This window comes from Macaca mulatta, chromosome 11 (assembly GCF_049350105.2).
Source record: "Macaca mulatta isolate MMU2019108-1 chromosome 11, T2T-MMU8v2.0, whole genome shotgun sequence".
Classification (NCBI taxonomy): Eukaryota; Metazoa; Chordata; class Mammalia; order Primates; family Cercopithecidae; genus Macaca; species Macaca mulatta.
The window spans coordinates 29,965,931-29,993,070 of record NC_133416.1 but is presented as its reverse complement, the minus strand read 5'-3'; the positions used below and the strand labels follow the sequence as shown (position 1 = coordinate 29,993,070).

The 27,140-nt window shown below is 39.8% G+C and overlaps 1 protein-coding gene across 1 annotated transcript in view; it reads right to left on the bottom strand.

Annotated features, from left to right (window-relative positions):
• Positions 1-27,140, bottom strand: part of PPFIBP1 (PPFIA binding protein 1) — a gene marked incomplete at its 5' end in the record, with an annotated part of 117,222 nt that overhangs the window by 56,791 nt on the left and 33,291 nt on the right. The window contains 2 exon segments of the mRNA NM_001265753.1: positions 2,885-3,090; positions 4,548-4,646. Of these exon segments, the coding sequence (NP_001252682.1) occupies positions 2,885-3,090; positions 4,548-4,611 (270 nt within the window).

Genomic DNA, 27,140 nt, shown 5'->3' with positions numbered 1-27,140 from the left:
GCTTTTATGGTTCCAAACAGCCAGTCCTGCTCTCCTCTTCTTGCTTTGTTTTTTGCCTTTTGCTGCCTTTCTTCTTTCATCCTGTCATTCTCTGTGTGCTCGAGAAAACACACTTAATTTGGAAAGTTGGGGGCAAGGTGAGGAATTCATATACATAAGTTAGATGGATATAAATTTAGCAACTACAAAAATTCCTTATCTCTCTAGAACTACATCTAGTTTATTTTGTTATTGTTACTTTTAGAATAAAAACTGAATCTTCATTAGTTCTTTAAAATATTTGTCATTTTGTGGATTCTCAAGGTTAAAATGTCAAATAATAGGAGAGAAAGCAACTAAAAACATTGATCAACAAGCCATTACCCATCCGAGGAATAAACTTAAAACAACTTCCATTCATTCGAACGTGCATTCCACTTTATCATCCATGGAGCATCATTCATTACAAATATAACTACTGAGCCAGGCATTCTTCTAAGCACTAGGAATACAGTATTTTTTAAAAATTAAGGGCAAAAATCGGATTCATGATGCTTATATTCCAGTTGAAAAGACAGAAAATAAATCATATAAACGTCACAAATACACTGCACATAAGAAAGTGGTGAATGCTAAGAACAAAATAAAGCAGGGAGATGTAAGACAAAGAATAAATGGGTATAATTTTAGTTAGGGTGGTGACGCACGGCCTCACTGAGAGCAGGACTTTTGAGTAAATACCAGAAGAATATGAGGGAGCTAGCCATACAAACATCTGGGGAAAGAGCTTTCCAGGCAGAGCGAAAAGCCAGTGCCTGGAAAAGCCAGTGCCTGGAAAAGCCAGTGCAAAGGCTCAGAGGCCAGTGTACCTGGCATGTTAAAGAATCAGTGAAATAGCCAATGTGCTTGGCGTGGAGTGAATAAGGAGATGTGTGATGAGAGATGAGGTCAGAAAGTTACGGGGAGCAAATCCTACGAGGCCTTGCAGCCCACAGTAAGCACTGTGGTTTTTACTCCGAGTAAGATGTGATGCCATTGGCAGTTTCTGAAAAAAGGCGTGAGTGTCATGATCTAACTTATATTCAGATGTAATCATCATTACTTTTTATCATTTCCAGAAATACTTTCACAGAACAGATTAAGCACATGTTAATGGAAATGTTTTAGACACATGTCAAAAATTGAACTACAGGTATGCTTAGGCTACTATTGCCATTGGTGGCCTTTGGGTGTGGGATAGAAATAGGTTCTACTAACAATAGTAAATTCCTTTTTTCACTGCATGCTAAATGGTCAGAAGAACATGGAGTAAAGAAGGGGTGAGATAGGACATTGAAATAGACTAAGGAATATGCCAGGAAACACCAATTTCAGAGCATGAAGCAATCCCCAAAGAAATCAGCAAACCTGGACCTTTAAATCTCTGGAGGAGAAATTTGCAGAGCAAATATAAAGTATAATAGTAAGGCATTATGTGTTTTAACAAGTAAAATATCTTCAATTGTCAAGTTTGTGTAGCTGCACCACCGCTGAAGGATTATATTATTTGCACTCAGAAACTCAGAGGTAAACCAGGTGGGAACACAGAGTATTCAGCACAGGACTGGCTGGGAGCTCTAGTATTTGTGTCACATCCTATGAAAATGTTGTAGCTGTAGGATGTACTCTTAAGGTTCCCAAAGCAAGCAGTTTTCATGTCTACCACAGATCCAAAAGTAGATCAGGATTCTTTCATACAATTCTCATTAGTTTTTATATCAACACAGTTAGCTCATTAGCATATTATTGCATCTTACTGAAAACTGAATATCCTTTAAACACAAAATATCTCCTTTCCTTTGTCCTCCACTGAATCTGTTTTTGTGACATTCTTTAGATTTTATGTAATCGTCACAGATTAAAACCCTGGTATTTACCACCGTGCCCAGACAAAGGGTAGCTCTGCCACATCATCAATTTTTGAGAAAGATGCCTAGAAAGAGGCCTCACTGTTCCGTGAATAACACCATTAACCCACTAATGCCAGAGGTTGCATTTTTTTTTTTTTTTTTGAAAAATGAGACCTTGGCGAGGACTTTGAGCAGAATATAAATAACTCCCGCAAGCTTAGCGTTCCAATAATGGAACACTATGCATAAATGGGTTAAAGGCCCAACTCCACAATTTAATTCGAGAACTGGAACTGACATGATTGCCATAAACCACTAGATGGCACTTCAGGTCAAATACTGCTGTAAATCCTGTGGCTTTTTGAATGTCTTTCATCATGCTTTCCATTTAGAATTGCTATTGGGTCCTTTACAGTGAAGAACCCAATATGACTGAGAAATCATCTATTCTGTGCAAGATTCTTTCCCTTGTAGGACTATTTGATTTAAGCCACAGGAGGTCATTCAAGCACAATCAAAAGGGAGTCTGTTTTTATGGGCAGAATCAGGTCACCCGCAGTTGGTATTTATAAAATGTACACTAATAGCACTTTTTAAAAAGTTATCCTTGGTCAGGCACGGTGGCTCACGCCTGTAATCCCAGCACTTTGGGAGGCCAAGGCGGGCAGATCACAAGGTCAGGAGATCGAGACCATCCTGATCAACACGGTGAAACCCTGTCCCTACTAAAAATACAAAAAATTAGCCGGGCATGGTGGTGGGCGCCTGTAGTTCCAGCTACTCAGGAGGCTGAGGCAGGAGAATGGCGCGAACCTGGGAGGTGGAGCTTGCAGTGGAAAAGATGGCGCCACTGCACTCCAGCCTGGACGACAGTTTTTTGAAACTCCGTTTCAAAAAAAAACGAGCACATCTGTTGCCTTAAACTTTTCTTGTTCTAATCAGCTATTCTATGTTCTAAATTTTAGAATAAGCAACAAAGGATTCATAACACAGAATTTATAACAGGCAGACCCTACCATTTGACTCTGAAGCCATTCAATAAGCGTTTCTGCTGTTGAATCTGGGATCTGGCATCTCAAACCTTCTTTCTCATCTGTTTCCATCATCTCTAACAATCCACGCAGGTCTTCCACAAGGTGCAGAGCTCGCAAACTTCCCATGAATGGAGAGGTGGGAGACTGGCAATCAAAAATCCCATTGGAATATTCCAGGGCCTTAGAACCTAAGTTAAACAAAATCACAGAGAGCGCAATGGGATTTATGTTAGATAAAAATACCAAAGCCGAAGGTGGTAAACCAGTCTAGTCACAGTAAGGAACAATCAAAAGAGACAGAAAAAAGAGAATTCAATCACATAAATCTCTCCAAGTCAGAGTTACATGGTGCAAAAATTAAAACCATGTAGTTGATGGTACATATCCATGGTCCAATTCCTAACAAGGAGGCCAATCCTGGGGTATAGAAAGAAAAAGAACCTGGCGGGCTTTGGTGTGAGGTGTGCTGGCCTCATGGAGATGATGGTTAAGAAAGTAGCAGATCAGAAAATACAAATATTAGAGCTGGTCCATTCCGGACCAATACTGGACCAAATGATTTCTGGCTTAGAAAAACTGTGGATGAAGGGTTATGAAATGAACCCAGATAAAGACTATCAGAGTAAATTCTGAGGAAAGATAATGAGCTCAATGTGTTAAATGATTATATTGATATGCCTATAGGACATTTCTGGAGAGATATCTGGTTGGAAATTAGAGACAGGGACTGGAAGCTTAGCAAAGAATTGGGAAGGTAAATAGATGTGAACAAGCTGGGTGCAGTGACGCATGCCTGTCATCGCAGGTACTTGAGGTGGGAAGATTGCTTGAGCCCAACATTTCAAGGCTGCACTATGCATGTTATTCACAGGTAATCATGCCTGTAAATAGCCACTGCACTCCAGCTTGAGCAACAGAGCAAGACCTCCTCTCTTAAAAAAAAAAAAAAGAAATTGATATGGCCGGGCACGGTGGCTCACGCCTGTAATCCCAGTACTTTGGGAGGCCGAGAAGGGTGGATCACAAGGTCAGGAGTTTAAGACCAGCCTGGCCAAGATGGTGAAACCCTGTCTGTAGTAAAAATACAAAAATTAGCCAGGTGTGGCAGTGGGCACCTAAATCCCAGCTAGTTGGGAGACTGAGACAGAGAACTGCTTGAACCCGGGAGGTGGAGGTTGCAGTAAGCTGGGATTGCACCACTGCACTCCAGCCTGGGCAACAGAGCGAGACTCCCTCTCAAAAAAAAAAAAAACAAAACAAAAAAACAAAACATATGGGAGTCGTTGGTGAAAAGTGAATTTTGAATTCAGGAAAACAGGTCAGAACATTCACGGTTACTGGGTAGAGCAGTGTCCCTCGAAGTATGGTCCACAGATCACCTACACCAGAATCACCTGAGATACAGATTCTTAATCCTTGATTAGAAACCTAGGATGGAACTAGAATTTTTGATACTTTAAAATAATGTTTGAGAATAATGCTGGCAGAAAATGGAGAAGAAGAACAAAGGCGAAATTACAGGGAAGCAAAAGGCATAGGGCTAAAAAATGAAAATCAAGTGAAAAGATAATATGAAAGTTGTAGTGAAAAACTGAAGTGAGCAGAGTAAATGTTGTGATTCTGTCTTTCACAGGATGCAGATCACCTGCTATGATACCATCCATCTGCTCCAATGCCGCAGCCAACATATCGCTTGCATCACTCATCATTTTCTTATTTGTCAGGGGCAAATTCCAACCTAGATCTGGAAAAAAAAATGATGTTATTACTATATCCATTAAATGGCATAGGCTTGCTAGTGGGTTTGCTAATTCAGGTTCAAAGGATAACTCTACTGTGTAGTCAAATATGGAGGAGGAACTTCAGTAGTGGAATTGTAAGCTGTGGCCACTCACCTACTGTAGCGCAAGGCCACATGTGATACCTGTATCAGTTAATAAAGAAGATTCCATTCTTGCACTTGCGGTGTTTAAAATCCACTAGCATGGTTTCCATGCTGTTCTCTAGAACTCTAGGCCTCTGTAAAGGGCAACAGGAATGGCCATGGAAGCTTGCTGAGGGCCATGACAAGCACTGGCCAGACAAGACGCCTTTCTCCCTTTACCAGCCCCACCCAATCTCTGCTCTATTAATTTTTTTTTTCTTTCTGTATAACGGCTTAAGATTTGTCTACAAAAAGGATTCACTAACAAATATACTATGTGTATGTGCACACACACACACACACACACACACACACACACACACTCCTACTGGTATTAAACCTTTTGTAATGGAGCCACAGGTATCACATACTGAGTACCTATAATGGTTCCTACACATTTACATAAATTATCCATAATACTTAGACAACAGCTTTATAAAATGTGTGAATTCATCTCCATTTTATAAATGAGGATAAAAGATGTTTGATTTTTGCATGGAAACACAGCAAAGTAAATACAGCAAAGTTTCGGTTTCTAACCTAGGTCTGTCTGACTTCCACTATAATACATAATTTCTCTTTACCTGATCCTATCTGAAGATGAGTCTATCCTGAAATTATGTCACAATCTATTCATTGGTTTATCTGTTAAAAAATATATTGAGATAATGCTTGCCAAAAATTTAGTCATTGGCACAAAAAGTCAAGATAACGTGATTTTCAACATTCATTAACGCATTTCAGGTACCAGACTAAGCACCCAAATAAAGCTCTTACTATGTTATATATACTGTGACAGAACAAATACCTGGGAAATAAAAGGCATATGCTGTTTCACAGAAACCTTTGCCCTCTGTTTCCAAGCAGCCAAATCTCACCACTTTATTTTCACAAATATATTTATAGTTCTGGTATCAGCTTCTTGGATCAGTTCCCAATTATGCATTCATTCTAACATAATGCCATATAATTGTTGTAAAATATTGTTTTGAATTAAAGTCATTTCACTTAAGGATTTTCCAGAACTTTACTCACTTCCAAAGGTGAAAAATATCACTACCATTTATCTGGAAATACTACAGCATAAAAGTACTCAAGGTATGTGTCTACGGTTACCCAGAAAACAAGGAATCAACAAGTTAGGTTATGAACCGAGGTCATTCCAAAAAATGTATTCACACACTCAGCCAGTGCGCCATCCAAAGAAGCAAGACATGCATTTAATAACCACACTCTTGTCTGAGAAACTCAAAACATGAAAACTGAGAGCATAAAGGATTAAGCTGAATTACATAATTAAGTGGCTTGCATGCTCTTTCATTTAAAAAGCAGTATTTTGTATAGATACATTTATATATGTGTATATATAAAACAAAGAGACACATACCAGGCTCAGCTGTAAACATGGGAATACCAATAACACAAAGTAATGCCCATGTTAGAAAAACATACTTTCTCACTAAATCAGAAAAACAGATTCGTCTTTGTTAGCAACTATATTTTGTGTAGAGCATAAACACTTTTTCAAGTCCGACAGGTATAGTAGTTACTGAGTTCTTCTCTGTTCTGTTCAATGAGCCTTTCAAATGCTATTACATGAAGGTATGAGACAACCTACATCACACTTTTCAAAGTAGTGAAGAACCAGTTCTTCAAAACTTTCCAATTCATCGGAGACGAATCTCTTCATTTCATAAAAATATGATGACAATGTTAAATTGCTATGAAAGTTCAAAACGCTACCTCTTAATCTCTATATCACGTAGCAGCCTACATGTACTAGTAAGGGAAAGACAGTACATACAAGTAATAAACACGTATGTAACATGGCAAAGGTGGTAGGTGCTAAGGGGGAAAATGTAGTAGGATAAGGGGGTCCAATTTGGAAGGTTTTGCAAATTAAACAGGTAGCCAGGGACTGGCATTAGAATCAAAGGCCAAAGATTTCACTAATAAGTTAAAAGTAGTCAAATATAAGTGGTCCAGTTCAGTGGTATTCCAAGTGTAGAATTCCTAGAAATCAATGAAAAAATGAGAGGTGTGAGGATATGAACAATCATTTGGCAGAAATGTTTTCAACCAATAAAAATATGAAGAGGTGCTTAATATCATTAATAAATGAGGAATCTGAAGGAATGTGATGTTTTATACCCAATTAGTGAAAAAAATTGACATAGCCAGTGTTGTGGAGAATATGAATTCACAGAAACTTTACTTTTTGTTTGTTTTTGAGACAAGGTCTCACTATGTTGCCAGTTGGCTGGTCTTGAATTCCTGGGCTCATACAACCCTGCAGCCTCAGTCACAATTTTATTAAATCCAAAGGCAGTAATGAAGGAACAACGGACACATAAGAGGAAGAAAAATCAATAGCCAAGGTGGTAGACTTAAACTGAAGCACATAAATAATCGGATTAAGTATTGTGTAAGTTGGAGCTAAGCCATGGGTATGCAAAGGCATACAAAGTGGTATAAACGGACAGCGGAGACTCAGAAGCAGGAAGAGTGAGAGGAAGGTAAGGATGAAAAACTACCTATTGGGTACAATGTACACTATTCAGGTGACAGGAGCACTAAAATCCCAGACTTCACCACTATACAATGCATCCACGTAACTGAAAACCACTTGAACCCTTAAAGTTACCGAAATAAAACAATTTTTTAAAATAACATTTTAAAAATTACATTAAGTACAAATGGAATAAACACTGATAAGGGCCAGAGATCATCAGATTAGTTTTTTTAAGTCCTAATTATGTGCTATTAATAGAGACTTTAAATATAAAGAAATATAATAGTAAAAGGATGAAAAATGAGATAACATACATATGTAAGCATAGGAAAGCAGGAGCGGATATATTAAAAAAACTACAAATCAGGAAGTATGACTAGAAAGAAAGATATTTTACAATGATAAGAGTTAATTCATCAGGAAGTCACAACAAGCGCAAATGTTTTTGCAACTAATAACAGAGCTTCCAAATACATGAAGCAAAAACTGATGGTGTTAAGGGAGAATTTAATCCACTTATATTTAATGTAACATAAATACGGTTGACTTGGCTGGATTGAAATCTACTGATAAGGTTGGATTTAAGTCTATTGTCCCGCTATTTCTTTTCTGTTTGTCCCATCTATCATTTGTTCTTTTACAACCTTCTTTTGAATTGACAGGTAAGGTAGGAAAAAAAACTTAGTAACACACAAGATTTGAAAATGTTATCAACTATCTTGACCTAACTCAATTTATAGAATAAAAGACCCAAATGCAGAATGTACCTTCAAGTCTACACATTATATTCACCAGGATAAGGCATATATGCAAGGCCACAGAATCAGTTTCAAAAAATTTCAAATGGGTTTTGAAGAACTACACAGAAGAATGAGAAACACACAACCTGAAGTGGTGAAATACTAAGAATAGACCATCCATATTTATTAAAATTCTGCCTTGCCCATGGCTGGAGCTATTTTAGAGACAGCCTAATTTGGCAGGCATCTGTGTTGATAAAGCTATGTTAATTTTCAGGGCTAGGACAACGTATTTTTAAAAATGAAAAGGCTAAATAAAAAAGCTTTGGAAAATCCCCTGGTCTCTAAAAAGACTTTCTTAAATCCTCAAAAACATTTCTGAGAGGAAGATTCCCTGGGCTTCCTCATATAATTAATATAATAAAATATTATTCTAATACAATGGAATATTATTCTACAGTAAAGAGATGGAACAAATAATACATGCAACATTATGTTGAGCAAAAGAAGCCAGACAGAAAGGACCATGTACTATACGATAGTTCCATATGAAATTCAAGAACAGGCAACCTATGATAGAAGGTAGAGTAAGAATTACTTACAGAAAATGGTGAGTGACTGAAAGGAGACACCAGCAGAATTTCTGTTCAATATCTTGATTGGGATATAGGTTACACAAGTTTATACATTTGCCAAAACTCATCAAACTATGCAATGGTCTTTAAAATTTGTCAGGCATTAAGAATCCCAATGTCAATCCCATTTAAGTTCTTTATTTTAACTAGGAAAGAACCATTTGTTGTTGGCTAAATGTTGAAAGCATAAAATTCATTTAGGAACTAATTTAATTGGGAGTACCTTTGAAACATATGCATTAATAATACTGTTTAGCTTCTAACTGTGGCAGATGTAATTGGTGCCCCCTCTGTAATTCCATGCATGCCAGCCCAACTTTTAACTGTCTAAGATTTCAGGGAGCCCTCTGCCATTGGATGTGGTAGTCTGAAAATGCCAGAGAATTAATATCCCTTTAATATTTAAAGTTATCAGCTTTAAATATTCCAGCACACTTTCCCCTAGAAAGAGAAAATTCTGATTCATGTAATGTACATTGGTTCCCAGAATTATCCAGACAATTAAGATCTACTCAGAGTGGTAACTTGTTTGATAATGCATCATTTATCAGTTCTCTTCTTTATTTCTCTAAGTCTTTTCTAGGATTACTTTCCAAATAAAACTTTTGTATTTGAAAAATTAGGAAAGAGAAGTTGGTTGTTAGAAATTAGACATAAAAATTCCACTTTAAAAAAGAACTAAATAATGAATGAAGTTGGACATGCATGGACCTCTGCATCTAAGACTATGATGATAATATGTCACGAATCAAGGATCATGAATAATCCAATTATATGAACCTATGGTCTAAAATAAAAGGCTCAGAATATTCAGCTCCATTTCTTCTCATTCTTTGCTTACCCAGAAATCTGCTAGTTATAATTGAGTTCTTTGAGTGGACAAAACCACTTAGAAAATTACAACTTCACCATCCAAGGCCAGCCACAGTGATTCACCTGTAATCCCACTACTTTGGGAGGCCAAGGCAGGAGGATCACTAGAGCCCAGGAGTTTGAGACCAGCCTGGGCCACATAGTGAGACCCTGTCTCTACAAAAAATAATACAAACTAAGGTGGGTGTAGTGGCATGTATCTGTAGTCCCAGCTGCTCAGGAGGCTGAAGTGGGTGGATCACTTGAGCCCAGGAGCTCAAGGCTGCAGTGAGCCGTGATTGTGCCACTGCACTTCAGCCTGGGTGATAAAGACCCTGTCTCAAAAATAAAGAAAAAAAATCCTAAAGAACAAAAAATTTCACCATCCAATAATTCTCACAAAATAGCAAATTTATTTCTGGATTCTAAGTGGCTAACATATGCTTCTTTGAATGACTTGCTAAAGAAAAAGGTACCAGGAAAACATTAATCACTACTATAACAAAGGAGTGAAGCTGGGGTTCAAAGTCATAGTTCAAACTGGAGAAGCCTCTTATTTGTTGGGTGATGTAAACAGTGAAATGAGTTCTGTTTGCAGGAATTCTCAGGCTACCGGTTTCCTATTCCCACGGCTTAATAAAAATAAATTTAGGAAAGTTTTAGATAAGCAAGCTCTTGGGTATAAGATTCAAATATTATAGTAAGAGACTAAAGCGGGGGGGAAACTAACAGAAATATGTTCAGGGTGTATTTCAGGTTTGGTCAGGACCCATTTAGAGCAGATTTGAATGGGGTAAAATACCAAGGAAAGTTCCGGGCATGGGTGTGGTGGCTAAAGCGTTGGCAAGACACAATAATTTTTTGCAGGGTTGCTGACTAACTGATGTTTTAGGTCAGGCTCGCTGCCCAGTCTTTCTGTGAAGAAAAGAAAGGCCATAAGAAAACTAGCAAGTTTCTTTTAAATTTCTGTGAGAATAACATCTGTCCTAGCTTTGTCAGCTTTCTTTGGGTAAAATGCTTGGGTTCAAAAGAGAACCCTGAACTTCTTACCCAGGATAGATAGAATTCACTGAGACTAAGACACTTAAAAGAAGAAATTTCCAGAGAAAGGGAGAATGTTCACATACATTCCACTAGGTTGGTAGAACGCCACAGTATTCTGTGGTCATTATGAAAATAGAATATGTTTTCACACAAATTACTCATACCTTTCTCAACAGTTTTTTTTTTTTTTTCCTGCAAGGAGCTGTCTTTGAAGGTTAATCAGTTACACAATGATTGCCAATGCATGCAGCAATACAATCTCAGCAAAGAGAAACTATCTTAAAAAGAGAGATCATATTTGAAGCACAACAGAGTAACAACCATCAACAACAATTTACTGTACATTCATAAATAACTAAAGAATATAATTGGAATGTCTGTAACACAAAGAAATGACAGACGCTTGAGGTGACAGATACCCCGTTTACCCTGATGTGATCATTATGCCTGTATCAATATCTCATGTACCCCATAAAGGCACATACCTACTATGTACTTATAAAAATTAATTTAAAACAAAAACCAAACCAGATCTAAAGGGAGAAACAGGTACTAGTAAGTCAGTGGTTTGGAACAGCAGCATCACCTGTGAGCTAGTAAGAAATGCAAATCCCACCAGACATGGTGGCTCACACCTGTAATCCCAGCACTTTGGGGAGCAGAGGTGGGCAGATCACTTGAGGTCAGGAGTTTGAGACCAGCCTGACCAACATGGTGAAATCCCATCTCTACTAAAAATACAAAAATTAGCTGGGCATTGTGGTGCGCACCTGTAGTCCCAGCTACTGGGGATGCTGAGGCAGGAGAATTGCTTGAACCCAGGAGGTAGAGGTTGCAGTGAGCCAAGATTGCACCACTGCAATCCAGCCTGGGCGACAGAGCAAGACTCCATCAGAAAGAAAGAAAGAAAGAAAGAAAGAAAGGAAGAAAGGAAGAAAGGAAGGAAGGAAGGAAGGAAGGAAGGAAGGAAGGAAGGAAGGAAGGAAGGAAGGAAGGAAGGAAGGAAGGAAGGAAGGAAGGAAGGAAGGAAGAAAGAAAGAAAAGAAAGAAAAGAAAGAAAGAAAGAAAGAAAGAAAGAAAGAAAGAAAGGAAGAAAGGAAGAAAGGAAGAAAGGAAGAAAGAAAGAAAGAAAGAAAGAAAGAAAGAAAAGAAAGAAAGAAAGAGAAAGGGAAAGGGAAAGGGAAAGGGAAAGGGAAAGGAAAGGAAAGGAAAGGAAAGGGAAAGGGAAAGGGAAAGGGAAGGAAAGGAAGAAAAGAAAAGAAAAGAAAAGAAGAAAAGAAAAGAAAAGAAAGAAAGAAATGCAAATCCCTGAACCCCACCCTAGGTCTACTGAATCAGAACCTCCAGGGGCAGGCCCAGCAATTTGTGTTTTTCCAAGCCCGCCCACTGGCTCTGAGGCACACTCAATCACTAGACTCACACACACTGAGGCCTGTCTTTCGTCCTTGGGACAACAAGCCCTGCCCAGATGAGGTGGGAATTGGCTGACAAGGTAAATAAGGGCAGAATTCCTCTCCCCATTCCTCAGCTTCTTACTTTTCATCCAAAAATAACAGCTTTGAAGAAGCCATTCAGGTTTTAATTCAAAAAATCTCTGCCTTTAAACCTCAACCATTGTAGGTCCTTATGTCTGCAACATTTTAGATTCTTAAATATAACCTTGTTTTCTGATTCTCTGCTATATATCTGTCATCACATATTTTTTTCCTTCCCACTCCATGAGCCCAAACCGTTTTCACCACCAATCTGCTCTAACATCCCTAGAAAATTAATTCAGAATCACTTGGAAAGGGCAAAACAGGGGCAGGGGAAGTGGTGAAACCAGAAAAGGTAGGGAGTGTTGGCAGCAAGGGTGATATCTAATGTTACAACACAACTTTTTTAAAAATTGGGGTCTGGCTATATTGCCCAGGCTAGCCTCAAACTCCTGGGCTCAAGTGATCCTCCCACCTTAGCCTCCTGAGGAGGCTTCACACTGTAAAATAAGGCCAGGTGCAGTGGCTCACCCCTGTAATCCAGCACTTTGGGAGGCCAAGGCAGGCAGATCACTTGAGGTCAGGAGTTTGAGACCAGCCTGTCCAACATGGCAAAACCCTATCTCTACTAAAAAATACAAAAATTAGCTGGGCATGATGGTTTGTGCCTATAGTCCCAGCTACTCGGGAGGTTGAGGCAGGAGAATCACTTGAACCTGGGAGGCTGAGATTGCAGTGAGCTGAGATTGGAGCGCCACTGCACTCCAACCTGGATGACAGAGCGAGACTCTGCTCGAAAACAAACAAAAAAAACCTGTAAAATTAGTATAGAATGGATGATATAACTAGGAATCTGAACAGTGTTTATTTGATATTAAGGAATTACTGTCATTCTAAGGTTATTAATAATGCTATTATAGTTATCTTTTTTGAGTCCTTATTTTTTAGAGACAAGTAGCAAAATACTCATGGATGAAATGATACATTTGGAATTTGCTTTAAAATAAAATAGAAGAAAATCAGGGTAAAGATACTGATAAAACAAGATTAGCCATAAGTTGATAACTGTTGAAAATGGGTGGCGGTATGTAGGGGTACACTATACTATTCCATCTATTGATACAAATATTTTTTGAAACAGAGTCTCATTTTATCGCCCAGGATGGAGTGCAGTGGTGCAAACAGGGCTCACTGCAGCCTCAACCTCTCTGGGCTCAAGCAATCCCCCCCAATCTCAGCCTCCCAAGTAGCTGGGACTACCACACCTGGCTTATTTTTGTAGAGACAGGATTTCGCCAGGTTGCCCAGGCTGGTCTTGAACTCCTGGGCTCAAGCAATTTGCTCACCTCAGCCTCCAAAAGTACTGAGAGTACAGCTGTGAGCCACCGCACCCAGCTGGGAATCCTATCTATATTTTTATATCTGAAGCTTTCCATAATGAAACATTTTCATTTTTTTATCCATGTATTTAAGCCATAAAATTTTCAAATGCCTTCAACCATGATATATTGTCTTAGATATTTTATTTCTCTATCATAACCTCAAGCATACTAAGGGATCACTAAATATTTAAAAACCAAACAATACAGTACTTGTTATTTTAACCACCCTCACAAATACAAACACACACATGCACACGCACATTCAGAAAATGGAACAGCCACTCAAAGAGGATTGTAAGGCAGAGTATAAAAGAGGGCGTATTAATGATAATACATTAGTAAAAGTTACTTCTCTGGTTCACTAAAATGAAACGCCACAAAATACAAAGAGGCAAAGCCAGTAAGTAATCAAATAAATGAAACAGCAAGGGAAAATAGGATGAGGTAAAAGGAAATGAGCCTTCTCTGCTATTAATGCTTAGGAATAACCAGAAGAGAGTTGATGAAAAGGTTCATACAATAAGCCAAGATCTTTTACTTCTTGAATAAAGGATGCTGCTGCTATTGAAAAACTGATGTGTATTAAATGGCAGTAGATTTGAAGATCTTGTGATCAGTTGAAAGAAAGCTCCATTTCTCCACATTTACTCTTACTAGCTATTATTATGACTACATGGAGAAGTTAGGAATTTGTTCAAGGTCACTGAAGAAGTGAGATTTGAGTCCAAAAGCCATATTGTTCCCACATATGCCTCTCACTCATTCGGTAGCTATTTATCAAACAACTATTAGACCTTGACTAGGATCACCAACCTTGACCTCCCTCATACGTTTCTAATCCAAACTATAAACTATGTACAGGACTGCCAGCCTCCCACCATACTGTAAAGACATGCCCTTCTTGGAAGACACTTCTGCCCTCTCACCTCTGTGCCATGACACGCACTGATCCCCCTACTGCTCGGGCCCTCTTCTATGTCCTGGGACACACGTTTTCTAGGTGTGTCAGGCATTCTTTCCTCCAAGCTCAGCCTGACCGCCACCTCCATGACAGCCCTGATTTTACAGTGATTGTCTCCTGGACGAAGCTGTGCACTCCTTGAAAACAGACTGTATTTCTGCTATCTGCTCCCCACCAAATGCTTGCTGTGTGCAGCTATGACTCAGTGGCTCCGCAAACACACACACTCTGATGTCTTAAGTATCCGGGCTCCCGTATGCCCTGTTTTGGCTGATAGTATCACCTTCGTCTGAGCTGTATAAGCCAGAAAACTACATCCCGACCTTTACTTGTTTTTTTGTTTCTTTTTTTGAGACAAGGTCTTGGCTCTGTCACACAGGATGGAGTGCAGTGGCATGATCACGGCTCACTGCAGCCTTGACTTTCTGGGCTCAAGTGCTCCTTCCGCCTCAGCCTCCCCAGTAGCTGGGACCACAGGTGGGTGCCACCATGCTCAACTGATTTTTTAAATTTTTATTTTTAGTAGAGGTCAGGTCTCGCTATATAGCTCAGGCTGGTCTCACACTCCTGAGCTCAACCAATCCTTTCCCCTTGGCTTCCCAAAGTGCTGAGGTGACAGGTGGGAGACACTGCACTCAGCCATGACCTTAACTTTTTAGATACATTTAGATAAAACGTGATCATTATGATCAGGCTTGCTATCCACAATCTTAAAAAGTGAAATTTCATGCTCTTCAAGATGCAGGTGAATCAAATTCATTGTACTATTTTAGAATGACATTATTCCTAAGAGTTTGCAAACTTAGACCCCAGTATTATGGAGGAGCATCAGCGGGTCTGTTTCAACTTGTTATTGCTCTACCCACTCTAACTCTAACCTCACTCTTCCCCTCTTTTTAGCTCTTAAAAACCTTAAGACTCATCTATCTCTATTTTCCTGCACAGGCCCACAAATGTAAGTATGCAGGCTACGTGGACTGCTGCCTAGATGTAAGCAGTTCTGGGATATGTATACCCATAGGAAGACAGGAGTGAGTAACAGCTACACAAAGCTCTGGAGAAGAAAAGAATAATAAATTCCTATACATGAGCACCTTCTACAGGAATGTTTTATAAACCATGGGTCACGACTCCTAAAATTAGAATGTGCTGAAATAGAATTATTAGGCTAAAATCAGTATTTATTTTTATTAAATAGACAACAAAGGCTGTTTCAGCAGGAGTAAAGGTTAAGTATTACTGTGTGAAAATTCTGATTTGATTATTCAGACACACACATACACACACACATCTGCAACAAATATTGATTGAGGGCCTACTATGTGCCAGGTATTAGAGGCAGAACAGTGAAAAAGACCAAGAAAAGCTAAGTTCTGCCCTTAGGGGGCTGATATTCCAGTGGTTCCAGAGTATCTGCGTGTGTGTGCCTGCACAGGTGTCTACACACTCATGTGTTTTACAGCCTAAGAATGCAGACTTTATACTGGGTTAAAAACATTTGAAAACCACTGGAGTGAAAACCATTGAAGTGGCGTTGCCTAGAATATGGTCTGTGGACTGGAGCTGGCGCACTAACTGTTACTGGTCTACTGTAAGTTCAGAAATTGAGAATAAACGTTTTAAAAATTACATTGTAACTTGGCCTTGCTGTGATATCCAATTATGTGATCATTCTGCTGGCAACTCAATTTTCTTTTTAATTGAATTTTAGAAAATGAATCAATTCATGACAGAAAAACAAAATAGTCTTTCCCCAGAGATGGTTTGAGCAGCACTGCTCTAGGAGGCACACTGGCCAGGTGTCTTGGGAGTAGGTTATGTCACACTCTGATTGGAAACTGCAGCCACGGACCACAGCTGTAGAAATGCGCAATACAGGGAGCAAGAAAATCCCAACAAATGGGGAGTATGGTCCAGGTTTGTTCTCTTTCCACACATATAAAATGATGAAGATAATTAAATGGCAAGTGGAAAACTGTCAGCACCAACAATAAGGATGTGCTGCTAAATTCAGAAGAGGTGACACAAAAAACATTTCTGGTTGCGTCAAATTCACATCAGTTGCAGTCACGTAGTTGGACTGCTTATATGTCTAATTATAATGGATCATAGCAGCAAAATGAGTATAATTTCGGGTCTGCTTTAATTACAACAATAAAAGCTATATATTTTGTGTTAAAGTTACAGTTTGTCACATGGTCAAGAACTCAATGCATTAAAAAGCTGGAAGAAACCTGTGAGCATATAAAATCGATTGAGAAGAGTGGTAAAAACTGTGGGCTAGGAAACAGTTTTGTGGAGAAATAAGTTTTTATAAATAATCTTATAAACTAAACAATTTGTCTTGTAGGTAATTTCTGTTGGTTTCTATTCCAACTGGGTGTCAGTTACACTCTTGGCCATATAATAAGAGGAATGCCAATGCTGCTTGTTCCTTTATAGCATACGTGCTCCTGGCCAGAATCACCAGTTTTCGGCTACCGGAGAAGAGAAATGAAAACCAGAGGCCTGAAACTGTATAGCTGGAAAGTTCAAAATATAATCTTAATCTTATTTCCTATTACAATATTAAGAGACATATGGAAAATTTGTACAATTAATGAATACTGAGCCAAATGCTAAGGGGTAATGTAATGCTTTTCAAGTTATTTATATTTCAGTTCTGAGTGAGTAGCACTAATTGCAGGCTGAAGGGAGGAGTAACGAGGAGGAAAGTAAAACCAAAAACTATTTCCCAACTCAGGAGTTGGCAAACTATGACCTATGGTCAAATCTGGCCCACTGCCTGTTTTTATAAAGTTTCTTTGGAACACAGTCACATTCATTCATTTATGTATCATCGATGGTGGCTTTCATGACACAACAGCAAAGTTGAGTAGTTGTAACTCATGAAGCCTAAAATATTTACTATCTGGCTCTTTGCAGAAAATGTTTCCAGCCCCTTCCCTAATCTACCTTATCCTACAGCCTCCTGAAAGTGCACAGACTCTTCTCTCATTTACCCATCGATTACACAATATTTATTAAGTACCTACTGCATATCAGGCACTATTCTAAGTGATGAAGGTATAGTAGTGAAGAAAAAGAAAGAAAATAGAGGAAAAAAGGTAAAAAGTTGTTGTTCTGATGGCACATACATTCTAATGGCAAGAAACCACAAAAAAAATTGCTTAAATATATAGCAGGTGAGAAGGTGATTGATAAGTGCTATGGGAAAAATAATGAAGCAAGCAAGAGCAATAACATTAACATTAGCTTACTATGCACCGGGCACTGTTTTAAGTGCTTTTCATATATCAATTCAATGAATCCTTACAATAACCCTAATGACATAATAGTTATCCCCACTTTATTGGTGATCAGACTGAGGCACCAAGTCACATAGCTAGAAAATGATGTGAGGCCAGACAGTCTGGCAGCGGAGCGCATCCTCTTAATTATATACTGTGCCAACTCTTTGTGCAGAAAGGGAATAGCAGGGACTTAGAAGTTTTGATCTGATAATCAGGGAAGGCCCTGTTGATAAAGCAACATTGATTAAAACCTTGAAGGAGGTGAGGGGAGAAAGTCACAGGAATATCTGGGAAGAGCTTCCAGGGAGAAACAACAGTAAGTACAAAGGCACCGAGGAGGGAGAGCTTCATGTAGCTGATGTTTGAGGTCAGTGGGCCGGAAGGTGGTGAGCCAGAGGGTTAGTTAGGGAATGTGGTCCCAGAGGCACAGAAGGTGTGGCGGGAGCACTGGGGTAGTGGGATCTGGGGCCTTCATGCCAGCCAGGCTTTGACTTCAATTGAGCATGGAGATAGAAGGCCACTGGAGGGTTCTGAGTCAAGAAATGACATGATCCGATTTCTGTTTTAAGAAGTATCCTTCCTAAGAACACACTGCAGGGGTGGCAAAGGTAGAAGGAAGAACAGTCAGAAAACAACTGCAACAATTGAGATGACAGGTGTCCTGTTGGTGGCTCGGGTCAGGGTGGGAGCAGTAGAGATGGTGATTGGACCCTAGTTATGTATGTATCTGTGTGTGAATACACACATAGTAAATATGTGTGTGTGTATACATATATATGTATAAATGTATGTATGTGTGAATACACATATAGCCAATATATATGTATATGTATACATGCATACTGCTATATATTCTGAGTACAAAATGTGTATTACTATAAATATTAGGATGCATTACATATATGAATTAAGTTATCATTGAGAGAGTAAAATGCACAGATCTTTACTGCACAGTTTGATGTGTTCTGACAAATGCATACACCTAGGTAACATATCCCTAACAAGATAGCAACGTTTCTATCACCCTGTGTATATTTTTGATGTAAATGTCAACAGAACTGGATATAGCATTTGGGAGAAAGGACAAACTCAAGACTATGGCTTAAGTCATGGGAGGACAGAGAGGCCATTTACCGAGGCAACTAACTGCCCACTGTCAACTTCTGAGCATGACAGCATTCCCCTCATCCACCAAAGGAAGGAAACAGGAGGAACTATAAAAGTATCATCTGGGTGAGTCATTACCCTGCCATCCTTTACACTGAAACTTGATGAAATACAGCCAGCCCTCCATATCTGTGGGTGCCCCATCGGTGGATTCAAACAATCATGAATAGAAAATATTTGAAAAAAAATTGTGTCTGTGACTAAACATGTACAGACTTCTTCTTGTCATTATTCCCTAAACAATACAACAAAGATTTACATAGCATTTATATTGCATTGGGTGTTATAAGTAATCTAGTGATGATATAAAGTATACAGGAGGAGATTCCTAGGTTATAGGCAAATGCGATGCCATTTTATGTCAGGGACTTGAGCATCTCTGGATTTTGGTATCTGTAGGAGGTCCTGGAACCAACTCCCCGTGGATACCCAGTGACGACTGTGCCTGGATCTTGTACATAAAAACTGAATGTCATGGCAGAATCCTCAAGGAAGATCACCACATCATCAAGTACTCCTATAGCACTTGCTGTCTCTCCCACACCCATTCTCTCTCAGCCTCTGTTACCAAGTACCATATGGAACCATTACTTATCTCTAATAGATGTTATACTTGGCTAAGGAAAAAGTGTATCTCTGGCAAGCAGCCTCACTTAACCAGGTCCTTGGAATGTTGTCTCTACTAGATAGAGTTTTTTAAGGACTAAGGATCCACTCTTAAAATTTCTATACCAGGTCTATGGCAATGAAAAGTGGCAGACTCTGTAAAATATTATGAAGAGATTTATTCTGAGCCAAATATGAGTGACCAACAGTCCGTAACACAGCCCTCAGGAGATCCTGAGAACATGTGCCCAAGGTGGTCAGGCTACAGCTTGCTTTTATACATTTTAGGGAGACACAAGGCATCAATTGATACATGTAAGATCTATATTGGTTCAGTCCAGAAAGACAGCACAATTGGTGGGCAGGGGTTGGTTAGTTCCAGATCATAGGTAGATTCAATGAATTTCTGGTTGGCAATTGGTTGAAAAAGTTGTTATTATCTAAAGACTTAGAATCAATAGAAAGGAATGTCTGGGTTAAGATGAGGGGTTGTGGAGACCAAGGTTTTATCACGCAGATGAAGCCTCCAGGTAGGAAGCTTCAGAGAACAGATTGTTAATGTTTCTTATCAGACTTTAAAAGACTCTGTTCTATCAGTAATTCCAAAAAGGAGGAGGGAATAATGAGTCATGTCTGGCTCCCCTTTCCCATCATGGTCTAAACTAGTTTTTCGGGTTAACTTTAGAATGCCCTTGGCCGAGAGGAAGGGTCCATTCAGGTGGTTGGAATTTTATTTTTGGTTTACACTTACCATGGTGATCATGAAATAAATAAGAAATAACTGTTTATATCAATCAAAACAAAACTATTCCTTAGTTATCACCAAACATGCTTTGGAGTACTGCATAGGAAAGAATGAAATATTAATGGACTTGTTTGATTCTGACTCTTTCATGTCTTAGAATATCAACTTAGATTTTGTTTTCAGTAAAAGTTCTGACAACCCATGACTTTTTGAAGAGAGGAAATGAAGGAGTCAGAGAAGCAGAAGAGAGTAAATGTGTTCAACTCTCTTGACAGGAACTTGAAAACTTGCTTTTACCACAGCTACATGTTAAGTGACGTGGGCAGGGCTACCAAAAGACCAATATAGTCAGGATTTTCCACATTTTACTATGTCTCATATGACTAGTGCTCCAAAGGGACATGAATAAATTCATACATTTACTCAAATACATACAGATATATATAGTCGGCCCTCTATATCCATGGATTTCATATCCATGAATTTAACCAACCACAGATTTAAAATATTCAAAGAAAAAAACAGAAATTTTAAAATACAGTAGAGCAACTATTTATATAGCATTTGCATTGCAGTAGGTATTCTAAGTAATCTAGAGATGATTTAACATATATAGGAGGATGGGTGCAGGTTATATGCAAATACTACATCATTTTATATAAGGAACTTGAGCCTCTGTGGATTTTTGGGATCCTCAGGAGATTCTAGAATCAATCTTCCATGGATACCAAGCGACAACTGTACTTTATTCACAGAGTATTTCTCCTTTACCTACCATGTACCAGAAATTGATCTAGGAACTGAGGAGCTTCCGTTCGATTGACCATCTCCAATTCTGTATTTGCTTCCAATCAAGTCCATCTCATGGACCTGGTGAAGGGATCCCACCTGCCAGAGACATACCTTTTCCCTAGCCAAGTACAGCATCTGCCTTATTTTTAAGTGGCACCCCGAAACTTGAGTATTCTAAGTGATAAAGGTATACATTCCACTTAATGGGGTGTTTATTTGAGCCTAAAAACAAGGCTGGGGAACAATACACTTTTCGAATTTTTGTTATTTATGCCATCTCTATTGGATGTCTTTGAATTGTCTTCAGAGCAGGATGCTTCAATTCCTGCTCTCCGTTAAAGAGTAACAGAGTGTTAAAAATTTATTTTTCCTCATGAAACGTCTTGCTGCTTCTTGACTTAGCTGTACCAAGCACAGCCAGAGAAAGTTGAGTTGGCTCCACTTCAAACGCCTGCTGTCTAATCTTGACTGGGCACTTAATGTTACTCAAGAATCCTTTTATCCATCATTAGTTCCCTCCCTGTCACATTTCTGATAATGGCTGTCTCTAAAAATTCCTATAAAACTCTCCCCTAATCTGTTCCTATTCCTCCAATACTTAATCTCAGCAGATTACTCCAGATCCCTCCACACTGAGAATCGCAAAGCCTATCCTGGGGAACCCTCTTTCTAAAGCTCCTGTGTAGACTTGCTTGTCTGTTTCTGGCTCCTGGCCTTCCATCACAGGAAGTCTTCGCCCTTTTATTCTTGATCTCATGCCAAGCTTTCTTTTTTTTTTTTTTTTTTTTTTTTTTTTTTTTTTTTGAGACGGAGTCTCGCTTTGTCGCCCAGGCTGGAGTGCAGTGGCCGGATCTCAGCTCACTGCAAGCTCCGCCTCCCGGGTTTATGCCATTCTCCTGCCTCAGCCTCCCGAGTAGCTGGGACTACAGGCGCCCACCACCTCGCCCGGCTAGTTTTTTGTATTTTTAGTAGAGACGGGGTTTCACCATATTAGCCAGGATGGTCTCGATCTCCTGACCTCGTGATCCGCCCGTCTCGGCCTCCCAAAGTGCTGGGATTACAGGCTTGAGCCACCGCGCCCGGCCCATGCCAAGCTTTCAGACAAGTATTCCCTCACCCTTTTACATCTTCAATCTCTTCCATTCCTCTGTTTCCTTCTGCTAAACTAATAAATATGTTGAAAATCTTCTGGATCTAAAAATCCCAGCTCCAAACAAACAAAAAACACTCCCAGACATTTCCCTCACCCTTCCTATGTTACGATCTAGCGCTTACTCTCCACAATGACGCCCTTAGAATTAGTAGTCCCACATGCTGTTCCACGGTCCCCTCCAATTTGGCTGCCACCTGAACATCACCCCCAAAATGCCATTGAAGATCATCATCTCTTGAAGAGATCACAGGGCTACAAAGTAGAAGAGGAGGGATTCCAATAGAACCGAAACAAACCTGGAAACAAACTAAATGTCCCCCAGTGGGGTTCTCAAAACATACTGATAAAACTGAGTTCTGGAAATTCTGGGAAGAAAACACAAAAATAGCCAGAGTTTTAAAGAAAAATACCTCTCATGCCCTATATATTTTGCTTGAAAACAATGGAGATGGGGTATAAAAAGGAAAGGAGGGAAAAGAGGAGGGAGGAAGGCAGAGAGGGAAAAGAAGTGAGAATGGAAAAAAGAAAATAATAACAACTAATATTTATTAAGTGCTTAGTAAGTATCCAAGTGATTTAGAACAAACACACTATTATTCCCTTTTTATAGAAGAGGAAAATGAGGCATGGAAACATTTAAATGTCCCCCCAAAATTGCCACTTGCATACAAACTTTGCCTTTATCCGCCAGATGACTAGTGATACCTGAGTTATCCTGGGACACCTCTTTTGGGGGAGGGCCTGGGTCTCAGCTGAGGCCACCAGGATGGCTGGGGGCAGTCACCAGCAGGGACTGGAGTATGGCTGGTCCCTGACCCTGGCCTGTGGACACCATTTTCTTCCCTCTACTCTGCCTCTTTTGTGGAAAATGATGCCACTGGGAGTTACGAGATGTTACAGAGCATATTGCTCAAACAAATTTTCCAGGCTTCATTTTCCTTGTTTGTAAAATGAGATTAAACCAGATAAATGTAATCCTTTTTCCACATCTATGACCCAAGATTATTACTGTGAAGTTGGAACTAGATGAATCATTACCTTATTATAGACTATGCCTATAAGCAAGTACAGGAATATTTGACTCAACTTTTAAGTGATTGCTTTATGCTAGTAAATACCACAAATTCTTCCCTTGAGGAAACACAGGCACATCCACTTAGTCTGTTTTTATCTTGGAATCCAACACAAACTGGTCTTGAATTCCACCCACCCCTCTGTTGGGTGTGGACATGCATTTTGCATGCATGATTATGGTCTTTATGATGTTACCCTTTCTTTGCTCTCTTCTCCTATTATGCAACAAAACACAAAGTTGGAGTGCCATTTTTTAACGTCTTAACATCCTACCAAAAACATGCAATGCAAGAATTTTCTAAATAACTTGTATAATTTCCTGGATTTGGGAAAGGGAGTTAAAGCTGGATAATAGGATCTTAAGAGATATACACTTTGCTGAGGCTTTCGGGGTCTAAAGAGTGGCAATAAATGTGGTGAGTAGCCCAAGCTCAGAACCCCCATGGTATCAAACCTTCCTAGGATCTGTTTGTAGGAACTATAGTTTTCTGTGGCTGGATCTCCTGTTCATGATTCATTCATGGGGTTAATGAATCAAATCAAGAAGGGTTTCTCAGATAGCCAACTTGTAACTAGAAGGTATTAATACTAGCAAGTACCACCAGTTGCTGCTTTTAGTTAGCATGGAATTTTTCTGTTTCATTAATTAATAGCAAAAGTTGTGGAAAATAAATCACCCAAACATTTATTTCAATATAAATGCAAGAATCTTTATGATTCCAGTTACATAACAATTCTTTGTTGAAGTAAAACCTGTCATAGCTTATTTTTTTTATTGAAAAAATTCCTCCCAAAGGAAAGTTCTATTGCATTGCAGGCTGTCCTTTCTTTTTCTGCCTATTTGAAATTAGCACCTGATAGAGAATGAGTAGGAAAATCTGCAGACAGGCTCTCTCTGCGTATACCCATCCCTGACAACTGATCCATTAGTAGCTTAGGAGTCTGGCAGTAAAAAGAGGTCTGCTCTACAAGCTAAGTAGAACCATGAACACACTCCAGGACTCCCTTGTATGTGGCTGAGGCCTAGCATCACTATTCAGGAGCTCACCAAGGTTTTCTTAATTTGCTGAAGGCCCCAGTGTGTAAGCAAACAGTTAAAGAAGCCATGGGTTAGGAGGTCTTTTATTCTCTTTTTTAAAAATACAGAGTCTCGCTGTGCCACACAGGTTGGAGTGCGATGGCCCAATCACAGCTCACTGCAGCCTCAACTTCCTGGGCTTAAGTGATCTTCCTGCCTCAGCTTCCCAAGTAGCTGGGACCACAGGTGCGTACCACTACACTTGGCTAATTTTTTTTATTTTTAGTAGAGACAAGGTCTTCCTGTGTTGCCCAGGCTGGTCTTGAACTTGTGGGCTCAAGTGATCTTCCCATCTCAGCCTCCGAAAGTGCTGGGATTACAGGCACGAGCCACCATGCTTGGCCAAGGACGTCTTAATATAGTGATGACAGGGGAAACTAACAGCTGCCAGAGACCAACGTCTGCTAAAACCATTTCACCAGGAGATAGGAAAAGAGATTAGTCCTAGAGTAGCCACCCTGACTATTCTGGACCTGGGGTGTGGAGTCCACAGAGTAGTGCTGTATGGATGTGTGTGGGGAAGACAAGGTCATTGTCTTCCCAAAGGAAGGAACTGGGAGCTATTTGATTGTGATCTACCCCAAGAAGAGAGGAGGTGAAACTAAACACAAGAATAGTCCCTAGTGCTAGAGAGCTAGCTCCTAGGACTGACGTCAAAGGCCAAAGAACTATTGCTGGGCCTGACACTTCAGGTCTCTGAGTGAAATTTTTTTTTTTTTTTTTGAGACAGAGTCTCACTCTGTTGCCCAGGCTGGAGTGCAGTGGTGACATCTGTGCTCACTGCAACCTCTGCCTCCCAGGTTCAAGCGATTCTCCTGCCTCAGCCTCCCAAGTAGCTGGGATTACAGGCGTGTGCCACCATACCTAGTTAATTTTTGTATTTTTATTAGAGACGGGGTTTTGCCATGTTGGTCAGGCTGGTCTCGAACTCCTGACCTCAGGTGATCCACTGCCTCCATCTCCTAAAGTGCTGGGATTATAGGCGTGAGCCACTGCACCTGATCTCTGAATGAAATTTTTAAAACATCCTTATATCTAAGCTCTGATAGCATATCTACCCTGGAAAGAGTACTTTTGTCAATTCAAATATTGCAATTCATATGTAATACCCTGGGCTTCTTATCTTCAGAGAGGTCAAATGCCAGAACCATCAGGTCACCAGATGGAAGGTCTGGGCTCCTCTCTTGGCTACCCAGCTCCTTGGGAGTTTTCATTTTCCTCTAGGATTTTCTCCAACAGAAAGCCAGGCATGGCAATCAGGGAGAGTCTAATTGCAGCTTATGAAGGGGTTTTGGTCTTTGGCACTGAAATTATTCAGATCTAAGATGGCCTCTCAAGCCACTTAATTTCTTGTGGAGAGATGGGGTTCCAGACCTTCCTCTGCTCAGGTACAATCGATAGCTCATGCTATTCCACCCTGCTACAGGCTTAGAGAGGTATGGATGATGATGATGATGACGATGACGATGATGATGATGATGATTGATAATGTGTATTATCTAACCAACCCTAAATTCTGTTTTCTGAAGGGATAAGCCGTTTTATTATTAACAGATTACTGATATTTTGGAATATATCTGAGGAGAGACAAAATTTGACTCATTTAATACAAAAGGGAGAAAATCTTCCATTCCACCTGATCTCTTAGGATAGGGGGAACAAAATATGGGTTGTATTTCAGGGCCCAGAAGCTAAGAGGACCAGTCACATTAGCACATGACGTGCTGCGGGAACAGGGAGTGGGGTGAGTTTTGAAGTACAGATGGAGCCGGGCACTGTGGCTCACACCTGTAGTCCCAGCAATTTCAGAGGCTGAGGCAGGAGGATCGCTTAAGCCCAGAAGTTCAAGACCAGCCAGGTAACACAGTGAGACCTTGTCTCTACTAAAACAAACAAACAGTTAGCTAGGTGTGGTGGCAGCTGTAGTCCCAGCTACTCAGCAGGCTGAGGTGGGAGGATCACTTGAGTCTGGGAGGTTGAGGCTACAGTGAGCTGTGACTGCACCATTGCACTTCAGCCTGGGTGACAGAGTGAGACCCTGTCTCAAAACAAACAAATAAAACAAAACAAAACAAACAAAAAAACACCAATAAAGTACAGATGGAGCATACAAGTATGACTGATGCTGGTGGGCTACAGAGAGAGAGGCTTGGCAGATTCCTTGACCTCCCAGAAACTGGGAAAGGCCCAGAGTAGAAAAGGAAGATAGTAGAAAGGTGCTTCGAGAACCTGCACCTGTGACGGCATCCCTGGACAACATCAGAATGATCTGCTAGAAAAGTCAGCTGCAAGTTCTTGGAATAAACATTCAGCCCAAAGCACTGGAGAGCTGTGAATGTCAAAATTACACAACTAAACAAGGCTAATGTGGAAAATGAGGGATATGCAAGAATGGTGTAACTAAAGCAAGGTGTCAAGTGAAAACACACTACAGATCAACTAATTACATTTAAAATCCTCAGAACCGGAATGTTAGACATGTTACAGGTCATGGACTTGAGGGGGAAAGAAGTGGTCCTCTTGTTCAAGGTGCTGCTGTCATATTTGCTTTCATTTACCTAACACTTTTTGGCCTAATGACTCATGAAACAAACGAGAGAGTGTGTGCGAAAGAGAGAATGAGATAGCGAGAGAGAGTGAGCGCAGTGTTGACTGCAGAACCAATACTATGGCACTCTGGTGGGTCTAGAAAAAAGAAATAAAAGTCAACTACTTTATGGAAATTGGTTCAGTTTATAGACAATTCCAAAATAAGTATAGCTAAAAAGCAAATAAAAACAAACACAAAATAAATACAGCTTGATT